Raw genomic sequence first — 18512 nt, 5'->3', positions numbered from 1 at the left:
AAGTATATGTTGAAAGACTGCACCAGATCCCCTGGTGACGTAATATCACATACAACATGAATTGTATAGCAAAACACGCCTATTCATATATTCATATCATATAGCAACATCAATCTTAATACATCTAGATATGGTATATTTATCTGGCTGAAACAACTCCAAGCCCAGATTAGTTCACGTCTTCGACTTCCGCATCTCCTCCAGGTCGAATATATTTTCAGGCAGTACGGCCTGCCCGCTCTCGTCAGCGGATACTTCCCCGAATAGGAACGCCGTGCGCTCGTGGCTCGCATTCGCGGACGGCCTCTTGCGATGCGAGCCGGTTGATTTCGACGGGAAGATGGGCGGTTTCTGTGATGAGGACGAGCTATCGGACTCCAGCATCCAGGAGAAGGAAGATTGCGCGAGGCTTGATCGTGTTGGCACAGGTGCTTGTGGACGCTCTGTCGTTTTATCTACTAGTGTCGACGATGTTCCGGAGTCTAGGGGATCGTCGGTGTCCATTTTATCCGGGTCTGCTATAGGTGGATCGGCCGATGGGGAGTTTGCGCCCTCAATATTTTGGACCTCAGTTGCGGACACGGGTGGATTGAGAGCCATCGCGGCAACAGCGTCGCTTAGCGGCGGCCCCGGGTCGGTATTAAGATCGCTGCTGGACGGTGTCCCTGGAGATATTGACGATACGGGCTCTTCTTCATCTGGAAGAGCTATGGTGGAATCCTCCAGATAGATCTTGATAAACTGTATCCTTGCGGCGGCGATTTCAAGAGCATCTTGGACTTTCTGTTTGTCTTCTAGATCAGAGCTCGAGAGATTCTTTAAAGACGAGATCGGTTCCTCCAACAAGGCCGCTAGCCGCCTATTCCTCCGATCGAACATCGCTACGGCTCGTACTGCTGTGTTGCTGGACCCCGGTTCGGCAAAATGATCACGACTGGCCTTCATAGAGCTCTTAGCTTCTTGGACATTACGACGTATTTCCACCATAGCATCGCGCACTGCTTGGTTAATGCCGAGCTTCTCTCCCCTTTCAAGGACGTTCTTAGCCGCGCCTTGAAATAGAGCTTCCATGCTAGCCTGGGGTGGCTTGAAGCGAGAGGGGGAGAGAGGCGATCTGGCACCAGCCAATCTTCGCCTTATATTGGAGGTTGAGCTCTTCGGGGTAGACGCGCCCGAAGCTGTTCCCGACGGCGAAGGGGGCTTTCCAGTATACTTTACTATTAGTGTAGAGCCCCCAACCGGATCTAAATGATCTTTTAAATAGACCGCATCATCGACAAACGTATGGGGACCGTGACTCGGTTGCGGAGGCGGATACCTGAGCAACAGTTGCAACGCCACCGTGTAATCAGCATTAAGGACTATTTAGTATTAGAGATGAATCAGTTGGCATTACGTGTTGTGGTTCAGAGCACTTACGATCCCACCGAATTCTAATTAGCATCGCTGTACAAACCAGGTCTATCAATTGAAACGAAGGATCTACCGAAAAGAGAGTATCCCAAAGTACAAGTGTCTGATCAAACGGAAATTCGCGACTAAATAGGAGACGGATCCATCGGCTATAATAGATCGCGATTCCCGTTAATAAAAGAAACCCGGAATAGAGAAGAATGTAAGCTTACATTAAGAATACTTGGGGTAGAATTTCAATATTTTTGAGATGAGTTGAGAGTTCCGGATCCGCTTTATATAGACAAACTTCATGTATATACTGGCTTTTTTCGACGATAGAGGACGTTGGAGAACGCTGATCCGACGTTGTGTGAGAGAGATTTGCTGAAGACTCGCCTACTTCGTAGAAAGGTCTTGCTTGGTCCATAACCCTAGAGAAAATAGCGAAGGAATCGTGTTCAACGAACGAGGAGTCTAAATTTTCTAACATTCTGGGGTCTGCCGAGGGGTCGGAGGCGACATTAGCTGAGTCGATAGCATCCTGCTCTACGACATAGACAATAGGCGCCAAAAGCTCATGCATACCCTGACGGTATCCGCCTATGACAGGGTTGAGCTTGCAATATATGAAAAGAACATCTAGAATGAGCGTCTGTATATGAGTTTGATGGTAGAATGGCTCATCTGGTAGCCGTTGAACATCCTGAAGGATTTCGGCCCTTAAAGCTTCATCATGGCGAAAGGTATTCCAAGGAGACTAAACCAAGTTAATATCTATATGACAAGTTTATCGATTGTTCTTACATTGGCATCATCTGCTAAAGGATCAGAGGACACAGTTGTGAGATACTCAGGATTCTTAATGTATTTCAAGTAGTGATCTCTCAATGAAGCATATGTCCCTCGTGACTCTAACATAGTATTGGTCCAACTTGTAGGATCGGTACTCTGGCTTAACAGGAAGGCCTGATTCCAAGTTAGGTCAGATCAGATCCGATTAGTTAGAGTAACTAACCTTCCAGCAGATGGATCTACATCCCGAAATACAGGGGCTGCTCGGGCCATTGTCTTTAACAGCTCGCTGTAGATCTGTAAGGCTGGTACTATACTTAAGGGTTTCTTGCCATCGTATACTATGAATAGTTAGAAATTATGTTGTCTGGAACAGAGACTTGGGCATGAAAAGTGGTGAGTGGCTAAACTTACGTCGCTTCGACCAAAGTTCTCATTCTGGCCACTATAACCACCCTATATAAGGCGAAAGGTTTGAATTAAATCGCAGTATTAGTTGCATGAGCCCCTGGATGCCTAGGGTTAATATATGTATAATCTAAATATATAGGGGAATAAGTATGTTGTTCGGGTTCGGAAAGAAGCTTGTCTGAAGTTAGAAAGACTGGCGGCCAGCTGACAGTCCCAAAAGCCGCGATTAGATAAGATCCACCGTGCTCTTTCTTCCCCCACATCACCCCGCAGCGATTTCTCAAGTCAAAGTTAGCTTCTGAAATTCAATCATGGTAGGTGCGAATTGATTCGATGAGAATTAGGTCTTTTAAACTCAAATCTACCTAGGTATAGTCCGATCCAAATGAGTAGAATATACATCATATTCGTTCACAATACATAGCCTAGACTTATAAGTCGACAACTAGTGGCTCTTCGTCTCGCATCGCTCGCCATCGGTTGGTAGACTCGAGCAATTTCCAGCAACCTTTCACAAGAAGCGGCCATTTCTTTATAAACCCTTCCGTTAACTCCCAGCCATTTGTATCCCAAGGTGTGTCCCAAGCCAACATTCCGGTCATCTCAAGGAGTTTCACCTTGCCAAATAATAAACCTGTCACATCATCTTCGACATCCTCTCGCGTAACTACGCCTATTAAGAGAATCGTGTTATCGCGCATCTGTTTGTCTGGGATCAGGTCAATCCATGGCTCATGTGGCGTGCTAAGCTGCAGGGCAGTCGGCTGAAGAGACTCCGGGATGCCGGAGGGGGCTGGGAAGAGCGGCATGCCAACCCAATGTCTCGAACACTCTGGAGGGAAGGCGTTCTGGATGCCCAGAATTGCCATATTGGTCAAAACGCCACGGACAAAATTGTATTGCACTAGTGTAATTAAGTGGTCAGAGGTTAATGGAAAAAAAAACCCAGGGCTATCCGAAGCAATGCGTTCATTCAGTAATTTTAACTTCAGGGGCTTCCGTTGCCGTGTTCCGTTTTCCTCTAGGGGAATATACTGTTGGACTAGGCTATAAGGCTTATGTCTCGCAGAATTATTGGACTCCGTATGGGCTTCAATAGCCGAATTTATGGCTTTTCGCCGTCCTATAAACGTTTAAGATGAGTGCTGGAGCAGGGCTACACTAGCTACCTTCTAGGTACCTAAGTGATCACTTACGATGAGCGCGGACATTTAATCGATTTTGTAACTTGCGTCTCGCTTTGGCATCTTTCAAACCAGACCAATCTTCATCGGGGCCATGTGCCTATAACCTCGTCTTATATTAGTAGTTTATGTCTCATTTCCAAATACTCGACAAAACATTGCAGGACCCGAAGCTTGTTGCTTACCTCTTTCAACACTGGCATCATTGCCTATTTCATCAAATTATACAGTCCTACAGGATGCTTTATGAACGTTTATATACCCAGCAGACATGATACCTACTAGATATATGTACCTAGGTATGCAGGCAAAAGATCCATAGGTAATATAAGGACGTCGTTGCCTACTTGAGCGCGGCTGATGCACCTAGGTCCTGTGTATTTGAACGTATTACACGCATTAGGTAAGAACGTGGCACAGTGGATACTTAGGTACCCTAGGTAGGTACCAAGTAAGTACCTACTCTTTTTGGTTAGTGACCTTTCCAAGCCCTGGAGGTTTCCGCCCGAAGCCTACCGACATCCCTGCCACCGATCAAGACCGCTAAATCAACTCTATTTCTGGACTCAGCCTCACCGATCATACCATCTTCTTAACCTTTCCTACATCTTTCTTATGTTTAATGAATTTCGGGTGAAATGTACTCAAATTATTCTACTAACACGCGTTCAACATATTGACTGTCTACCCGATCGTCCACATGGTATCTAGGACTTAGATATGTCCGCAGATCTCTTCGCTGCGTTCGAGGATTCCTCGAAACCTGCTCCACCCAAAGGTCAAAAGGGGCAACCGGCAAATACCTCCAAGCAGGTTTCTTCTTTCACGCCCGACCCCTTTTCCTTCAACAACCCTAAGAAAACTAGCGCACAAATAGGGCAACATACGAATCCTATCACCCAACGTTGGAGTACTGATACATCTTTACGGAGTGGTCAGCTGCGAAATACTCAGCAACCGTCTGGTGTAAATGGCTGGACAGGTGCACCGTTTCAGTCTACTCAATCAAAACTCCAGGATGCTGAAGATGATGATGATGGTTGGGGTGACTTTGAAGTTGCTCCAAACGTGAACCAGCCGCCAAATACTTCAGTAATAGCCACTGCTCCATCGAGGACAGTTGTTAAAGAACGACAGAGTCCACCTCGGCGGACAAGAGTTGTACGAGCGTCGACAATAGATCTTATGTCAAATAATCTCCTTGATCTTAATAATCCATCAGCACTACGGAATGATGCGAGGGTGCCATCTTGGATGCAAGGCCAGCCTAAGAAGGTCAAAGCGCCGACGCCTCAAGTTGCTTTTTCAAAGCCACCCAAAAAGATCCCCAATGTTAATTCAAATGTGTTATTTGACGCTGATGATTTTCATGGGGAGCAGCAAGATGGTGGCGACGATGATGATGATTTTGGGGAATTTGAGACAGTTGCTTCACCAGCCCAACCGGAACCAGACCTTTTATCAACTAATTTCTATTCGCCTCCTACAACAACCAAAATGCGGCCCTCTCAAATGCTTTCAGGCTTGAATCTAACCTCACAAACATCATACCCGCAAGCACCACGGTCTCCATCATTCCATGAAAGAAATCCTTTCCCTGGGCTCGCTGTCGCGCCACCTTCAGCGCCAGAGAAGAAGCCAACCAATGAATCAAAACCATCACCAGTAACTGCATGGCCATCCCTTGACGCGAATAAGTCCGCGGGGAGTAATGGATTAAACGAAGACTGGGGCTCATTTGATGATTTACCTACAGGAAAAACGGAATCTAATATGGATACGAATAAGGCTGATTCAAATTGGGATTGGGACTCAGAAGAGCCGGTCCAGCAAAAGCCCGTAAAGACAAAAGCACCGGTAGTAGCGCCTGAGCCTAAAGACTCGTCTTGGGATTGGGATCCTGTCGATGCGGATACCGAGCAACAGACCGAACAAGTAAAGGATGAGTTACCTCCAACTAATGTTCCCCCACCGTCTATATTATTATCAATATTCCCACAGCTGTTCGATGAAGCGAACACGTCGTTGTATAAACCTGTTAGCGGACAATCATTCTCTGTAAAAAACCGCATCCTATCTGACCCGAAGACCGTCGAATTTCTCAAGGGATACCTAGCTTTGGCGACGGTGGTAGCTCGCGTTATCGCTGGCCGAAAGCTGAGATGGCATAGAGACAAATTTCTTTCCCAGAGGATGACTATATCAGCCGCAGGAAGCAAAGGAATGAAACTTGCTGGCATAGATAAGGCGCAGACTGCCCGTGAAGACCGCGAGGCAGCTGATGTCGTAGCTCATTGGAAGGAATACATCGGCCGTCTTCGGTCCGCCGTTGCTACTGCTAATTCGTCTATCAAGAACAGCACAGAACAACTCAAGATCCCCGAGATCTCCGAAACAATGCCGATTCAGACCGAGAAGCTAGTTCCCACGGCGCCCAAGGCTTGCATCGTGTGTGGTCTGAAGCGCAACGAGAGGATCGCGAAGGTTGACTATGAAGTTGAAGATAGCTTTGGCGAGTGGTGGATTGATCATTGGGGGCATTTGGAATGCAAAAGATTCTGGCTACATCATGAGGGCGCTCTGCGACAGAGATGATTTTCACAATTCATCTCGAAGAACCAGTTACATATCAGAACTGTCGCTACAGCTATCTAATATTAGTAGACTAAGAGACTGTCCTTGACCCTCGTATTGAAATGTTTGATACCAATAATAACCGAATATCGAATATACACGCAATATTTATGCTTACCTAGGTAGGCCTCTACCACCACCAAATGTATTGAGTGTTTTAACATATTAGATGCCATAGCACTGACATCAGCCCCCCTCTCAACCACAGAATAGATATAATACCTACCTATGAACTACACGGATTTACCATCATTCCATGGCTATATTTTGAGCTACGTCGTAGCAGCTCTACGTCAACTCTCTCGACATGCGGTATCCTAACTGGGTGTTTGAAATTTACCCCACAGCCATCGACAAATAGTTGCTTGCCTAGCTTTTGCGTTGACCGATTGGCGTATTCTCAAGGTATTCCTTTCGATACCATGTATCACAGCAAACACTTTTCGGAGCTTTTGCCTTCATCGATTTGATACCTCGTTAACTGCCACGGTAGACGGAGTATATCGCTAGTTTAACAGAAAGGAATCTTGCCAGTCACCATTTCTAGGCCATCCGGCCGCTTTTGCCGCCCTAGGAAATGTGCAGAATCTGGTCACACAACATATGCACCATGACCTATATTCCATGGATCTGCTTGTAAATAATTTAGTAGGTGAGTAAACCGAGCTCGATGATGAGTGCTAGGTCGATCTCGGAGTCTGGGCTAGGAAACGGGTAATTTCCCCGTATGATATTACCGCACAGCCGGTATCCTGTGTCAAACCTGAGCTGGCTATTATCTAGACACAACACATATATTCAAGATATAAATGCCAAGTTCCTAAGTCTATCACGGCGTCTATTTTCAGTCTCACGGGTCTAGCCGGTATGCTCAAGTCTTGATCAGAGTTCTCCTACTGACAATATGAAGCTGACACCTAATAATTGGACAAGAGGTATACCACAAGGGTTACTGGAAGTCTCAGCATCATCCGCTGTTTCCGTTCATACGGATGACCAATCACAACCACGACAAATTCCGACTTGCATATCAGGCGTGAATAAACAACAGGATTGGTTTTGGGATTCCCCTTGAATCGTGGAGATGCGACCAATACCACGCGCAATCCGTTACCATTGGACATTGGCGAACTGTGACATTCTCTTTGCGGGGGAGCCGGACTGCGCTTTGAAATTGATCAAGTTTAATAAGTTACAAAGAACGCCGCCATCGCTTGCTTCTGTCAGCCCTGAATTAGCATATGGCTCACATAGCTAACTTCACGTCCATATTAAAACTAATTCATGGACACAGAGACCACGTTTATAGGATACATGGGTATTTAGATAATAATATTACAGGACGGCCCATCCTTCGTAGACTTGATATATCAATTGATATAAGGTTCTGTAGTTTATCTCATGAATATGGAGCTGTGGCGAACAGACATTGTGCTTGAAATGGCACCCTTAGTACCTAGTAGTCAAGTCAGCCTTCTAAACTTTACTTTCTAAAACCGTATGAGAAACTGAGAAGGCCTAGGCGTTTTGATAAGGGAGGGTATACTAATATATACCCTATACTTGGTGAGGTAGAAAAGAAAGTGTACCCATTAAGCGTCTAGTTACTTACCTACCTATAATATAACCAAGTAATTATAGTTTCAAACCGTGAGATAAATAGGTATACATGCACACATCAAATATATTTTAGTCTTCCTTGTACCTAGTAAGTAATACCATTCAAATTATATCCCGCGCGGACCCCGTGGGGTAGAGCATATACAGACGCATTAGCAACAACCTTGGAAAGTCTAGATTATGGTATTGCGAATAATACAATACCTAGGTAAGTACTCTTACGACCTGTAAGATTTATGACAAGCGCTTATAGCCTGTAAAGATCGCCTAGGTAGTGATTATAGGTACACTGTATTGGGATGCAAGTAGAGATATCAAAGAAGTAATCGCCTAGGTACCTGTACACTTCAATGAAGTGGAGTAATGCATGCAAGTACATGTATACATTCCTAGGTACATATCAAATGCAGAGTTGAAATTCATTAGTCTAGGTACACACATATGTAGCTTCCGTTGGCCTATCCCTGGTACTAATCGCGGAAGGGACCGATTATCTGCATCGAGGCTTAATCATGAGACTTGGGAGTAACAGGTATCATCAAGGTAACTTCAAATTCCATGTTGACTCATAACCCTCTAAATACCTACCTACCTGGTGTTCTCTCCGTCATAAATCATTTACTCAGAAACGTAACGAAGTACCTAACATGCTCTTCATGTTGGGTGCTAGGCATTGATGTGATCATTGATGGTTTACATAAGAATATACTTGAACCCCTCTTTCTATGTCCGAGCTTCCTAATGGATGCCTCTTTCTGTGGCTCCAATAAGTCTTAATGCTTGTGCTCGTCACCGGGATACATTTACGTCATCGGTTGGGTTAATGGTTTTAAGCACCGCAACTAACTGCATATGTGGGTGGTTGTTTATATTAGGTAAGGACGGCATTGAAAGAGGTATCAAGCTGTACCAAGGTAAGAAAGTGTGCATGGGAATTATTGAATGTATTGTACCGTACCTCCTCTACATTGGTTTGATAGTTGAATAGCACCTGGCGCGGTACTTAAAGTTATTGCATTAGTACTAGCTCTGGATAGTACTACCGAAGCAAGAACGTGCTTGCTGCACCCGACCTTGTCCTAAATCGTCAACCACGAGTTACCTTAGCCACCTTAGTGACCTACACCTCTTTCTTGCAATTGCAATTGCAATGGCATCCCACTCTTTCTTAAACTGATCTTTCAATTCTTAATGTGCCTTTTCCTCACTTGTTTCAACCGGCTGCTAACTTTTTCAACTTTCCCCCAACCAACCATCATCCTCTTTCTCCCATCTTCACCTCACCTCACTTCAACTTCCATCAACCTTCATCAACCTTCCCTCCCCTCCTCTCACCTTCGTCCTCGCACCCTTCAACTCAACTCAACCCAACCCGTCTCATCAAGTCTTTCAACACATCACCTCCTTCTTCACTCCTCTTTGTTCTACCAGGGACAGCTTATTTCACGAATAAGACACCGCCTACCAATACTCAGAATAGGTACCCTCATACAATTGGACCTTACTATATTAGGGTCCATTTCATCACCGCTTATCTAACCCTGGTCAAACGGCACGCACCCTTACCTTACCTTACCAATACCTAGACCACTTTGGCCACCCCATCAAGACCCGGCCGCTTAGTGACCACGGTCAACAGACCTTGTCTCCATCTAAAAAAAAAAATATTCCCCGTTCTCGCGTGGAAGATACCAAGACCCTAGGTGAGGGGACAAGCGAAAAAAAAAAGAGGGAATTAAAAAAACACAGAAAATTTCCACCCCGCAAGAACCAAAGCAGTGCCGGTGAGAGAGCACAGTAACTTCCTTCAAAAGATATTCTGCGAAGCACAGACTCTGCAGCAAAAGGTCAGTCAATATGCAGTGCCCCGCCTATTCAAGCCCCCGTTTCGCATAATAACCTTCCGTTTCTTCCTAATATTCCTGCATTTGGCTGTATTTCTATTTCTATTTTCTACAACCACATGCCGAAACCGTGCAGATGCAACAGCCTCTGACAAGATAAGATCTGTTTGTTAATCTCGTTTCAACCGTTTCTTGGCTTTCTTCCCTCATATCAGCCTCACATCCCCTTCCCTTACATGACCATTCACGGGTTACTTCCCCGCAGCAGCACCTGCTTATCAGAGCTAACTGCGTGCAGCCCGTCTTTTAACGCCAGATCCGGAGCTTATAGCAACCCACTCCCGTACCACTTTTCTACGTACACCCGCCCCCCATTCAGTGTCAGCCAACAGGATCTCCTGCGCGCAAAACTTACTCTAGTTTAATAAACTCGGGTGATATCACCGAGTCAGTCATAGCTGACATAGCAATACCTCCAGCGCATCCACCCTAACCCTCTCGCATCACGCATCTATCAAACACGACAGCTACCAATATGTCTGTTCCCCAAGACTCCCTCCCTCCTAACGGAAACGATTTACTGCCTTCAATGGACCAGATGAAGCTCGATGACAACGAGCCTCGTCTAGGACCAGATGGCGAACCCGCGCCGAAGACAGACGAGGAATACGCCGTAGCTCAATTGACTCTTCGCGCTATTGTCTCTTCCAAAGAAGCCGGCGTCATCATTGGCAAGGGAGGTAAGAATGTCGCCGATTTGCGAGACGAGACCGGAGTAAAGGCTGGCGTGAGTAAAGTTGTGCAAGGTGTGCACGATCGCGTTTTGACCATTTCCGGCGGTTGCGATGCTATTTCTAGAGCGTATGCGATTGTCGCTCGCGCACTGTTGGAAGGCGCTCCTGCGATGGGAATGGGTGGTGTTATACAAAGCAGTGGCACCCATCGTGAGTCTTATCATCGCGCCGGCTCTCCCAAGCCCCGATCTAATCAGCAATTTCGCTACACAGAAATTAAACTACTCATCTCACACAATCAGATGGGCACCATCATTGGTAGGCAAGGTATGAAGATCAAGACTATCCAAGACAGTTCGGGCGTGCGCATGGTTGCGCAGAAGGAGATGCTGCCGCAGTCGACCGAGCGAATTGTCGAGGTACAGGGAACTCCCGATGGCATTCAGCGAGCCGTCTGGGAAATTTGCAAGTGTCTGGTTGACGACTGGCAGCGTGGCACTGGCACAGTGCTCTACAATCCTGTCGTTCGAACTGCGCCTGGTGGAGCGGGGTCTCTTGGTGGCCCCCCTGGCACTGGCGGGGTAGCTTACGGCTCGTCCGGTAGAGACAATTATGGTGGCACCCGTGTGATGCGAACAGGAAATGGCGCCGACTTCAGCAATGGAGGTTCGCGCCCGTATAACCGCCGATCCGATTCTGACGCAGCTACACGTGGACCACCTACTCATGATGAAAATGGCGAAGAGATCCAAACGCAGAATATCAGCATTCCCGCGGATATGGTTGGATGCATCATTGGCCGTGCCGGTAGCAAGATTAGCGAGATTCGCAAAACCTCTGGTGCCCGCATCTCTATTGCCAAGGTAAGATTGACTTCGACAGCTATCTAGGTAAAGCGCGACTGATAATCTTTTATAGGCGCCGCATGACGAGACTGGTGAACGTATGTTTACTATCATGGGAACTTCGAAGGCAAACGAGTCGGCCCTCTTCCTTCTCTACGAGAACCTCGAAGCAGAGAAAATGCGCCGCAGCCAGGCGCAATCGAATGAGTAATTGGCATGCGCCCTTCCTCAGACTACGTAGCCATCACGAAGAGGCTAGGAATTCATACAGTACATCTACCCGGATTATTGCTAGTGTTGGGTCTGATACAGCGACGTACCCTGCGATTAGGGGGACACTTCAGATTTGACTTGCCGCGAGGCTGACCTCCCTTGGTTTGGGTGGTTCCTACGATATGATATGACGACGATTTTCTCCTTATTCCGAGGCAACCTTCATTATTGCCTCACCACCATTTCCCCTTTCCTTTAATATTTCCTCGACGAAACCAACATCTTATGGACACGTGGGTCCCTACATATGATGTTGGTAGACTCCCGACAGTCACTTAACACCTCGACTTCGATACCTACCAAACTGGGTGCTGCTCGAGACCTTTCAGAGCTCTTATTCACTTGACACATCCGCCCCCATGCGTCAGCATCCCTGTTGTATCGACTTCCCCCCTCCAACATACAACACAACACACGGCCTAATCTTGTGCTTCTAACAAACTTCGATCATAATCACACGTCACTCTCCATTTCTTACGCAACGCCGATCTTCCTCTTGTCACATCGCAAAGATTACTCCCTCCTTTTAACCCTTATCCCACGACCAAAAAGAGCTGGCGGCCCTACATCGATTTTCCCAACATCAGAACAACGAAGAAACCTTGGAAGCTGTACCTTGACCACCCGTTCGCCAGCATATTTCCACCTGCTCAGGATGCCACGTACCAAGGCTTGAGTGAAGGACATTTATAAGGCTACTTATGCATGAGAAGTTCCAACATGGCCATTAACTTTTGATGACTCAGAATCTGAGGTGCGTCAATGATGGAGGTAAGCTTTATGGATGAGTTGTTTTTGAGGTTGAGAAAGGGGCATCAAACTTGCAATGCGCTTTAGTCATTAATCATTCCTTGAACTTCGCTATCGAGGAACGGATACAATCTTCTGTAGATGTCTAGATAAGGCGTATCTAGCAGCAGACAGAAGAAACTTGACAAAAAATTCATGCGCATGGTCATCATCGAAGTTGTGCTTGATCGTTTTGACGTGAGTGAGTGATTCGTTACAGACCTGCGTAGCTAATGTAGGTACCTATAAGTATACTGTGTGTGATATATTTCTCGAGGCGGTTAGTCGATTTCAATTTAACTTTAATATTAACTATTAAGAATAGTACAATTTGCGGGGCGGAACTCACCGCCTGACTAATTAGGATCTTGTTTGTAAACGGTCAAGTGGCTTCTTCTCGTGTTTTAATTCTGCCGGTACATGGACAATTTACGAGATAAAAGTGGTAAGTGGCCAATCTGTCATCAGTTATTGAGTTGTAAGCTCGTTACCGTCTCTCATTTTCTGTTTAGAGACCTGTATATTTCTCCAGCATTATGGATCTTTCATAGATTGAATACTTATCCACTTACATACATAGCTAACTTAGAGATAGTCAATCATTTTCGTCACTTCATTTCTCTCTGTGCCTCTCTCTAATTTCCAACTTTGCGAACACCTATCATGGCGCGTACCAAGCAAGCCAAACCCGTCGAGCGCCAACCGTCATCCGAATACGTTACACGCCAGACATCGACGCCCTCTAAGAAAGGAGGTATTACCGCGCACCAATCTAATGGAGTTGCCAATAAATCGCTGCCAGCGCCGGCGCTGGCGAAGAAGGATGCCGGCGTAGCGCAATTGGTGGTTGCCGTCGCTGGTATCTACGGTTCCTTGTACGTACAGACTGAAACGTCGCAACATGTCGAAACGAGAGTCAATTTTTAGGCTAACGTAGAAGTCATTAATTTGCAGCCTCACCTGGGCGTATCTACAAGAGAAACTCACGACGACGCCGCACGGCGCGGCCGGGGCCACCGAGGTGTTCAAGTACCCGGTATTCCTCAACACGATCCAGTCGCTGTTCGCAGCGACGACAGGTGCTTTGTACCTATATGCCAGCACGCCTTCAGGCCAACCCATACCGCCGGTTATCCCATCTCGCGCGATCCTCGCACCACTACTACTCGTCGCGCTGACCAGCTCGCTCGCCAGCCCGTTCGGCTACGCCAGCCTCGCGCACATCGACTACATCACCTTCCTCCTCGCCAAGAGCTGCAAGCTGCTCCCCGTCATGCTCCTCCACGTCACCGTCTTCCGCAAGCGCTACCCGCTGTACAAGTACCTCGTCGTCGCCGCCGTCACGGCCGGCGTTGCGGTGTTCACCCTGCATTCCGGCAAGGCGCGCGGGAAGAAGGGTGGTGAGGTCGCCGGGAACAGTGTCTGGGGACTGCTGTTACTGGGTGTGAATTTGTTGTTCGATGGCTTGACGAATAGTACCCAGGACTACATCTTCGGCGCTTTTCAGCCGTACTCGGGACCCCAGATGATGTGCGCGAATAATCTTATGAGCACCGCGGTTACGGCGGCGTATCTGGTTCTTAGCCCGTGGCTCGTGCATACGGGTGTTGGCGAGTGGCTTGGCATGGACGTCGCGGGCGGCGCGGGGGAGCTGGAGGCTGCGCTCGGGTTCATGGGGAGACATCCGGGTGTTTGGGCTGATGTGTTGGGGTTTGCGGCTTGTGGTGCTGTTGGTCAGGTTTTCATCTGTGGGTTTTCTTCCCCCTTCCCCTATCCTACGTCCTAGGTTTTCCGTTCGGGAAATGGGACAATGCTAACCGATAAAATAGTCTACACCCTATCGACCTTCTCGTCGGTACTCCTCGTGACGGTAACGGTGACGCGCAAGATGTTCACCATGATCCTCTCCGTCGTCGCCTTCGGCCACCGCCTTAGCCGCATGCAGGTCCTAGGCGTCGGTCTCGTCTTCGGCGGCATTGGCGTCGAGGCCGCCATTGCACGTCAGGAGAAATTGGCCAAGGAGGCGGCGAAGCGGAAGGCGGTCGCGGAGAAGAACGGGAAGGCCCAGTGATTTTTTTTAACAAAAAATCATCTACTTTTATTATATCTTAGGACTCAGCCGTTTGGTTTTCATGTCGGCAGTATTATTAGTTAGTTCCAATGAGTCGGCCGGAGGCAGCCCCCGTGTGTATATAGGAAGGGAAGGGACGGGGCTGGACCGCTGTTATGTAAATATTGCTTTTATATCGTACGACTTGTCGACCTAAGCGAATTACGTTACACGAGAAGGCGACGAAAAGGGGAAACGACAAAGCCACGGAGGTTTGCTAGATAGTAGCAAGACTACAGATAGAAACTCGAATAATGAGAAGACGGTTCCAATATTTTTCTCGTAGGTTTACTATTCAAGATTACAAGAGACATCCATCCTGCCTACTAACTTCCTACGATGATAAAGAGGGAAAATAGGTAGGAGAGCAATATTCAGATAAAGTACCTAATGAGATTAGAATCAGAATATCATATTTCACAGCAAATAAATATGGCACAGCACGTAAAGCAAGCAGAAGTTCGTGAACAGAGCATGTGATTTGCATGCCGTATCGCGTTGGCAGGACATTGGTGAATTATATGTACAAGATGCAATAGGGGACTTTCCTTAATCTGTCCCATTGCGCGTAGAATTACTCCTTCTTTTCCTGACTCCATAGAACGCCTATGCTTGCTTGTGTTTGCGAGCTATTGGTTCCAAAATCGGGTCATCGTGACTTGTTAATGTGTCGCGTGATACATGGGAAAGGGTGGGTGTCTTCGGTGATTATAGCAACGAGTGCTTAGTGATCTTCGGGGTAATCCGATGGTCAGTATGCAAATGCATAGAGAACTCGTCCTAGCTCGCGCCAGGGCGGTCTGCGTCCTTGGAGTTCTCCCGACCCTTTTTGGTTCCTATTCCATATGTACTCCCCTTCAACTTTTCTTACTCCCTTAATTATCCACTATCTCCATATGACTAACGCAAAATCAACCGTACTAGCTCTCCAACCCGTAAAGGAGGCTGTTACATTGTGACATCCGGGTATTTTGGTCCGTTCCAGTGCTGCCTAATTCCACCCTAGCCAGAACGGCGTACAAGTCCAGAAAGAACGCAAAGAAAAACGATGGTGTTTAATCCGGTAAACAAATGAAATGTAGCGGGTTGCCCGAAGTTTCACTTGGGGTCAAATGTTTGTGAATCTCGTCTCGTTCTTCGCGTATCACATTATTGACAGATGGTCAATATACTAATGGTTATAAAAAGTCGTCGATGGACCGGACGATAGGAGTTTCGCCCTTTGTTGGGGGACTTCTAGGGTCAGCCGTTTGAGCGGGTCTTCCGAATGGAAATAAGGGGTCTCGGGGAAACATAGACTGTCGCGGAGAAAAAAGCCCTTCGCTCGGCGTAGGGGGTACCTCAACAAACTTCATGCCAGCTAATTCCGAATAAGAATCATGTAATGGGTTGCTTGTCATGGTCTCAGCCCTCGGAGACATCAGAGCATCATCGTCATCCGGTAAAGCGGGTGCGATTGTCAATTCCTTTCGACTACTGGGTCGTTCATGGTGAGACTCGATAGGACCAAAATTCAGGCTGGAGAATCCAAAGCTCTGAGGTCCTTCACCGAAACGACTAGCTCCGAATCCCGGGGAGGGAGGAGGCCTAAAGAATCCAGGTGAGGGCGGTGGCTTGAAGAACGATGGCGAGGGAGGAGGTAGCGATAATGTTTGACTAGTCTGTACTGATGGTTGCGGTTCGAAGAATCTAGGAGGCTCGAGGGAGTTTCCGAAATTGAATCGGCCATGCTTGCCTGGATCCTTCTCATCTTCCATCTCAGACCAAGAGAAGCTCGACGGAGCGGATGATGGGCCAGGAGATATCGCGTCTAGGTTAGGGGTGGATTTTCCACGAGAATGGTTTGCAAGGCGCTCATTGTTGGAGCTATTATCCGTTCCCTCCTTTTCATCTGGCAACGGCGCAGTCATTGGTTCCTTAGGTTGCATATCGATGGCATTCGCGGATAGGGTAAGCCTATGTTTTGTGGGGCTTCTTCCACTTCGTGGTCCGGCAGCGGATCGAGGGGGCAACCTCTTCTTGGAAACCTCCTTCTGGAAGTCCTGCAAACAATACATTAATCGCATATTCGGGCTAATCCATCTGCTCTTGGATTGCGCGGCGTAATAGGCGTCGTTGACGGTTAGGCCAGGGTTTTGGTAGAGGCCATAGGCAATGATTAAACTGGCCGAGCGGCTTGCACCCTGTTGGCAGTGAACGAGAACCTTCTTTCCATCCTTAGTGCGCTTTTCGATCATCTCGCAGAGCATCATTAAATCTGTCGCGATGTCGGTATTGTGATCCCATGGCATGTGGATATATTCAGGTTCCGAAAAGGGATTTGCTTTCGGGGTTGTGGGTGTCTCCATAGCGTTCTGTTCCGAGGGAGGAAATTCAAAAGCCGTCGCAAAGCTGTCACTGGTCATGGCAGTATCTGGAATGGGCGACTCTGTTGGGATTGGTCTCGTATCCATTGGATCTGGGCCCATGCCCATACCTTGGAAAGGATTGGTTACCTCGCGGGCGACATTGATAACCACATCGAATTTTGCGGCCTCTTCTGCGGTAGGTTCCAAGTATAGGTAAACATTGTCCTCGTAGATCGCGATAGGACCATCGGGATAACCTGGCGACTTCTGGTCTTCGTTATTTTCAGGCTCTATGAAAGGCTCGAAGTCCATCGCAGCGCGATTAGCAAGCTGAGTCTTGATAGGGGAATCCTCCTCGAGAATAGTAGTGTCATAGCCAGGACCACTGCTTCCTAGCTTTGTTGGTCTCAACACTTCAGATAATCCTGAAGTTCCCCGCTCGAGTACTGGGGGAAATGTCATGCCGCCGGATGGGCCGAAGGTCGCCGACTTTAACCCATTTAAGCCAAAAAGCATATGAGGCGACGACGTCGAATGTTTGAGAGATCTTCGCTGGAGGATCGGAGGAAGAATGGGCGATCCAGGAACCTCTAACGTAGTGGGTCTGATGTTAAGGCCTGTAGAGTCGGTCTTGAGACTGAGTTGACTGGGTTTGCGCTTCATTGCGGGGATCTTAGGCTTGATGAAATCAGGCGATGAGGGTTCGGAGACGAGCTGAGAGGATAGCGAACTCGCGAAAGGTGGCTGTATCGACAATCCTTTCATGTTTCTACCGCGTCGGGGAGAAGGCGATGTCATAGGTCGCTCCCGTCTACTGGAGTCGTTGACAGTGAGATTATCCATCGTCGAGGGTAGACCACCGAAATTAGTAGCGGGAAATGAATTTAAAGGTATTAGATTGACGGGTGAATCTGGCGAAGAAGACGGTGATGGGTCAGAAAGAGAAGAAGTGTCTGTGGTTAAAGTTGTAGTGGGGGAAGAATCTGCAGACTCGGAATTTTGGGTTGATGTACTATCGTGGTGATGGTGCGCAGGATCGTTTGGTAAAGGTCGCAAAGTGTGTTGTGGTAACCCACCAGCAAGTTGACCGGTGAATTGTCCAGGCCCAGGCAGTTGCCCAGGTGCACACTGTGACTCCATCTCCATTAACTTAGGATCTACCACCGTCACTAATCCCCTTTCGTCAATGCTATTGTCTGTCTCGGGGTCGAAAATAGACATGAATGAGGGTATTTGGTCCTCGTACAGTCGTCTAGCGGTGGCGGACGGCATATTTGATGACTCCCCAGACCAATTCTTACAATTCCTACTCTTTTTTCCTACTCTTCACCACACTGTTCACTGTCAACACTGTCTGAATCTATACCGTAGAAACTTAGACTGTTTGGAGGGTGTCGTATCGCAACTTGGTCCGTCCAACCAAAAAAATAGAAATAAAAAAAATCAACAATTCCACAATGAGTGACGTCTTTAATGAATGGTGCCGTAATTCGACGACGCTTTGTATCGGACAGCGCTGCTGTATCCTTTTTT

The 18512-nt window shown here is 47.4% G+C and overlaps 6 protein-coding genes across 6 annotated transcripts; 3 read left to right on the top strand and 3 right to left on the bottom strand.

Moving 5' to 3' along the window:
• On the bottom strand, positions 1 to 2826 carry GGS22DRAFT_106930 (RabGAP/TBC). Its single transcript, XM_047957834.1, has 6 exons — positions 2602 to 2826; positions 2411 to 2528; positions 2200 to 2361; positions 1626 to 2152; positions 1420 to 1562; positions 1 to 1361 (listed from the first exon to the last, which is right to left on the bottom strand). The coding sequence occupies exons 1-6, from the start codon at positions 2622 to 2624 to the stop codon at positions 175 to 177; spliced, it is 2160 nt and encodes a 719-aa protein (XP_047821108.1). The 5' UTR covers positions 2625 to 2826; the 3' UTR covers positions 1 to 174.
• Positions 2827 to 2882: 56 nt separating this feature from the next.
• On the bottom strand, positions 2883 to 4117 carry GGS22DRAFT_156597 (uncharacterized protein). Its single transcript, XM_047960397.1, has 3 exons — positions 3968 to 4117; positions 3795 to 3882; positions 2883 to 3721 (listed from the first exon to the last, which is right to left on the bottom strand). The coding sequence occupies exons 1-3, from the start codon at positions 3986 to 3988 to the stop codon at positions 3030 to 3032; spliced, it is 801 nt and encodes a 266-aa protein (XP_047821107.1). The 5' UTR covers positions 3989 to 4117; the 3' UTR covers positions 2883 to 3029.
• Positions 4118 to 4365: 248 nt separating this feature from the next.
• GGS22DRAFT_156596 (uncharacterized protein) lies at positions 4366 to 6516 on the top strand. Its single transcript, XM_047960396.1, has one exon. The coding sequence runs from the start codon at positions 4503 to 4505 to the stop codon at positions 6375 to 6377; it is 1875 nt and encodes a 624-aa protein (XP_047821106.1). The 5' UTR covers positions 4366 to 4502; the 3' UTR covers positions 6378 to 6516.
• Positions 6517 to 10415: 3899 nt separating this feature from the next.
• Positions 10416 to 11670, top strand: GGS22DRAFT_186104 (uncharacterized protein; the record flags this gene model as incomplete). Its single annotated transcript, XM_047964407.1, has 2 exons — positions 10416 to 11477; positions 11533 to 11670. The coding sequence occupies 2 exons, from the start codon at positions 10416 to 10418 to the stop codon at positions 11668 to 11670; spliced, it is 1200 nt and encodes a 399-aa protein (XP_047821105.1).
• Positions 11671 to 12988: 1318 nt separating this feature from the next.
• GGS22DRAFT_156590 (UAA transporter) lies at positions 12989 to 14905 on the top strand. Its single transcript, XM_047960395.1, has 3 exons — positions 12989 to 13396; positions 13476 to 14269; positions 14351 to 14905. The coding sequence occupies exons 1-3, from the start codon at positions 13185 to 13187 to the stop codon at positions 14590 to 14592; spliced, it is 1248 nt and encodes a 415-aa protein (XP_047821104.1). The 5' UTR covers positions 12989 to 13184; the 3' UTR covers positions 14593 to 14905.
• Positions 14906 to 15091: 186 nt separating this feature from the next.
• On the bottom strand, positions 15092 to 18512 carry GGS22DRAFT_156588 (dual specificity phosphatase). The gene is given in 2 exon segments (XM_047960394.1): positions 15092 to 18293; positions 18307 to 18512. The coding sequence occupies 1 exon segment, from the start codon at positions 18249 to 18251 to the stop codon at positions 15810 to 15812; it is 2442 nt and encodes an 813-aa protein (XP_047821103.1). The 5' UTR covers positions 18252 to 18293; positions 18307 to 18512; the 3' UTR covers positions 15092 to 15809.

This window comes from Annulohypoxylon maeteangense (assembly GCF_022496945.1).
Source record: "Annulohypoxylon maeteangense strain CBS 123835 unplaced genomic scaffold GGS22scaffold_4, whole genome shotgun sequence".
NCBI lineage: Eukaryota > Fungi > Ascomycota > Sordariomycetes > Xylariales > Hypoxylaceae > Annulohypoxylon > Annulohypoxylon maeteangense.
This window is presented reverse-complemented; position numbering and strand designations above follow the sequence as displayed.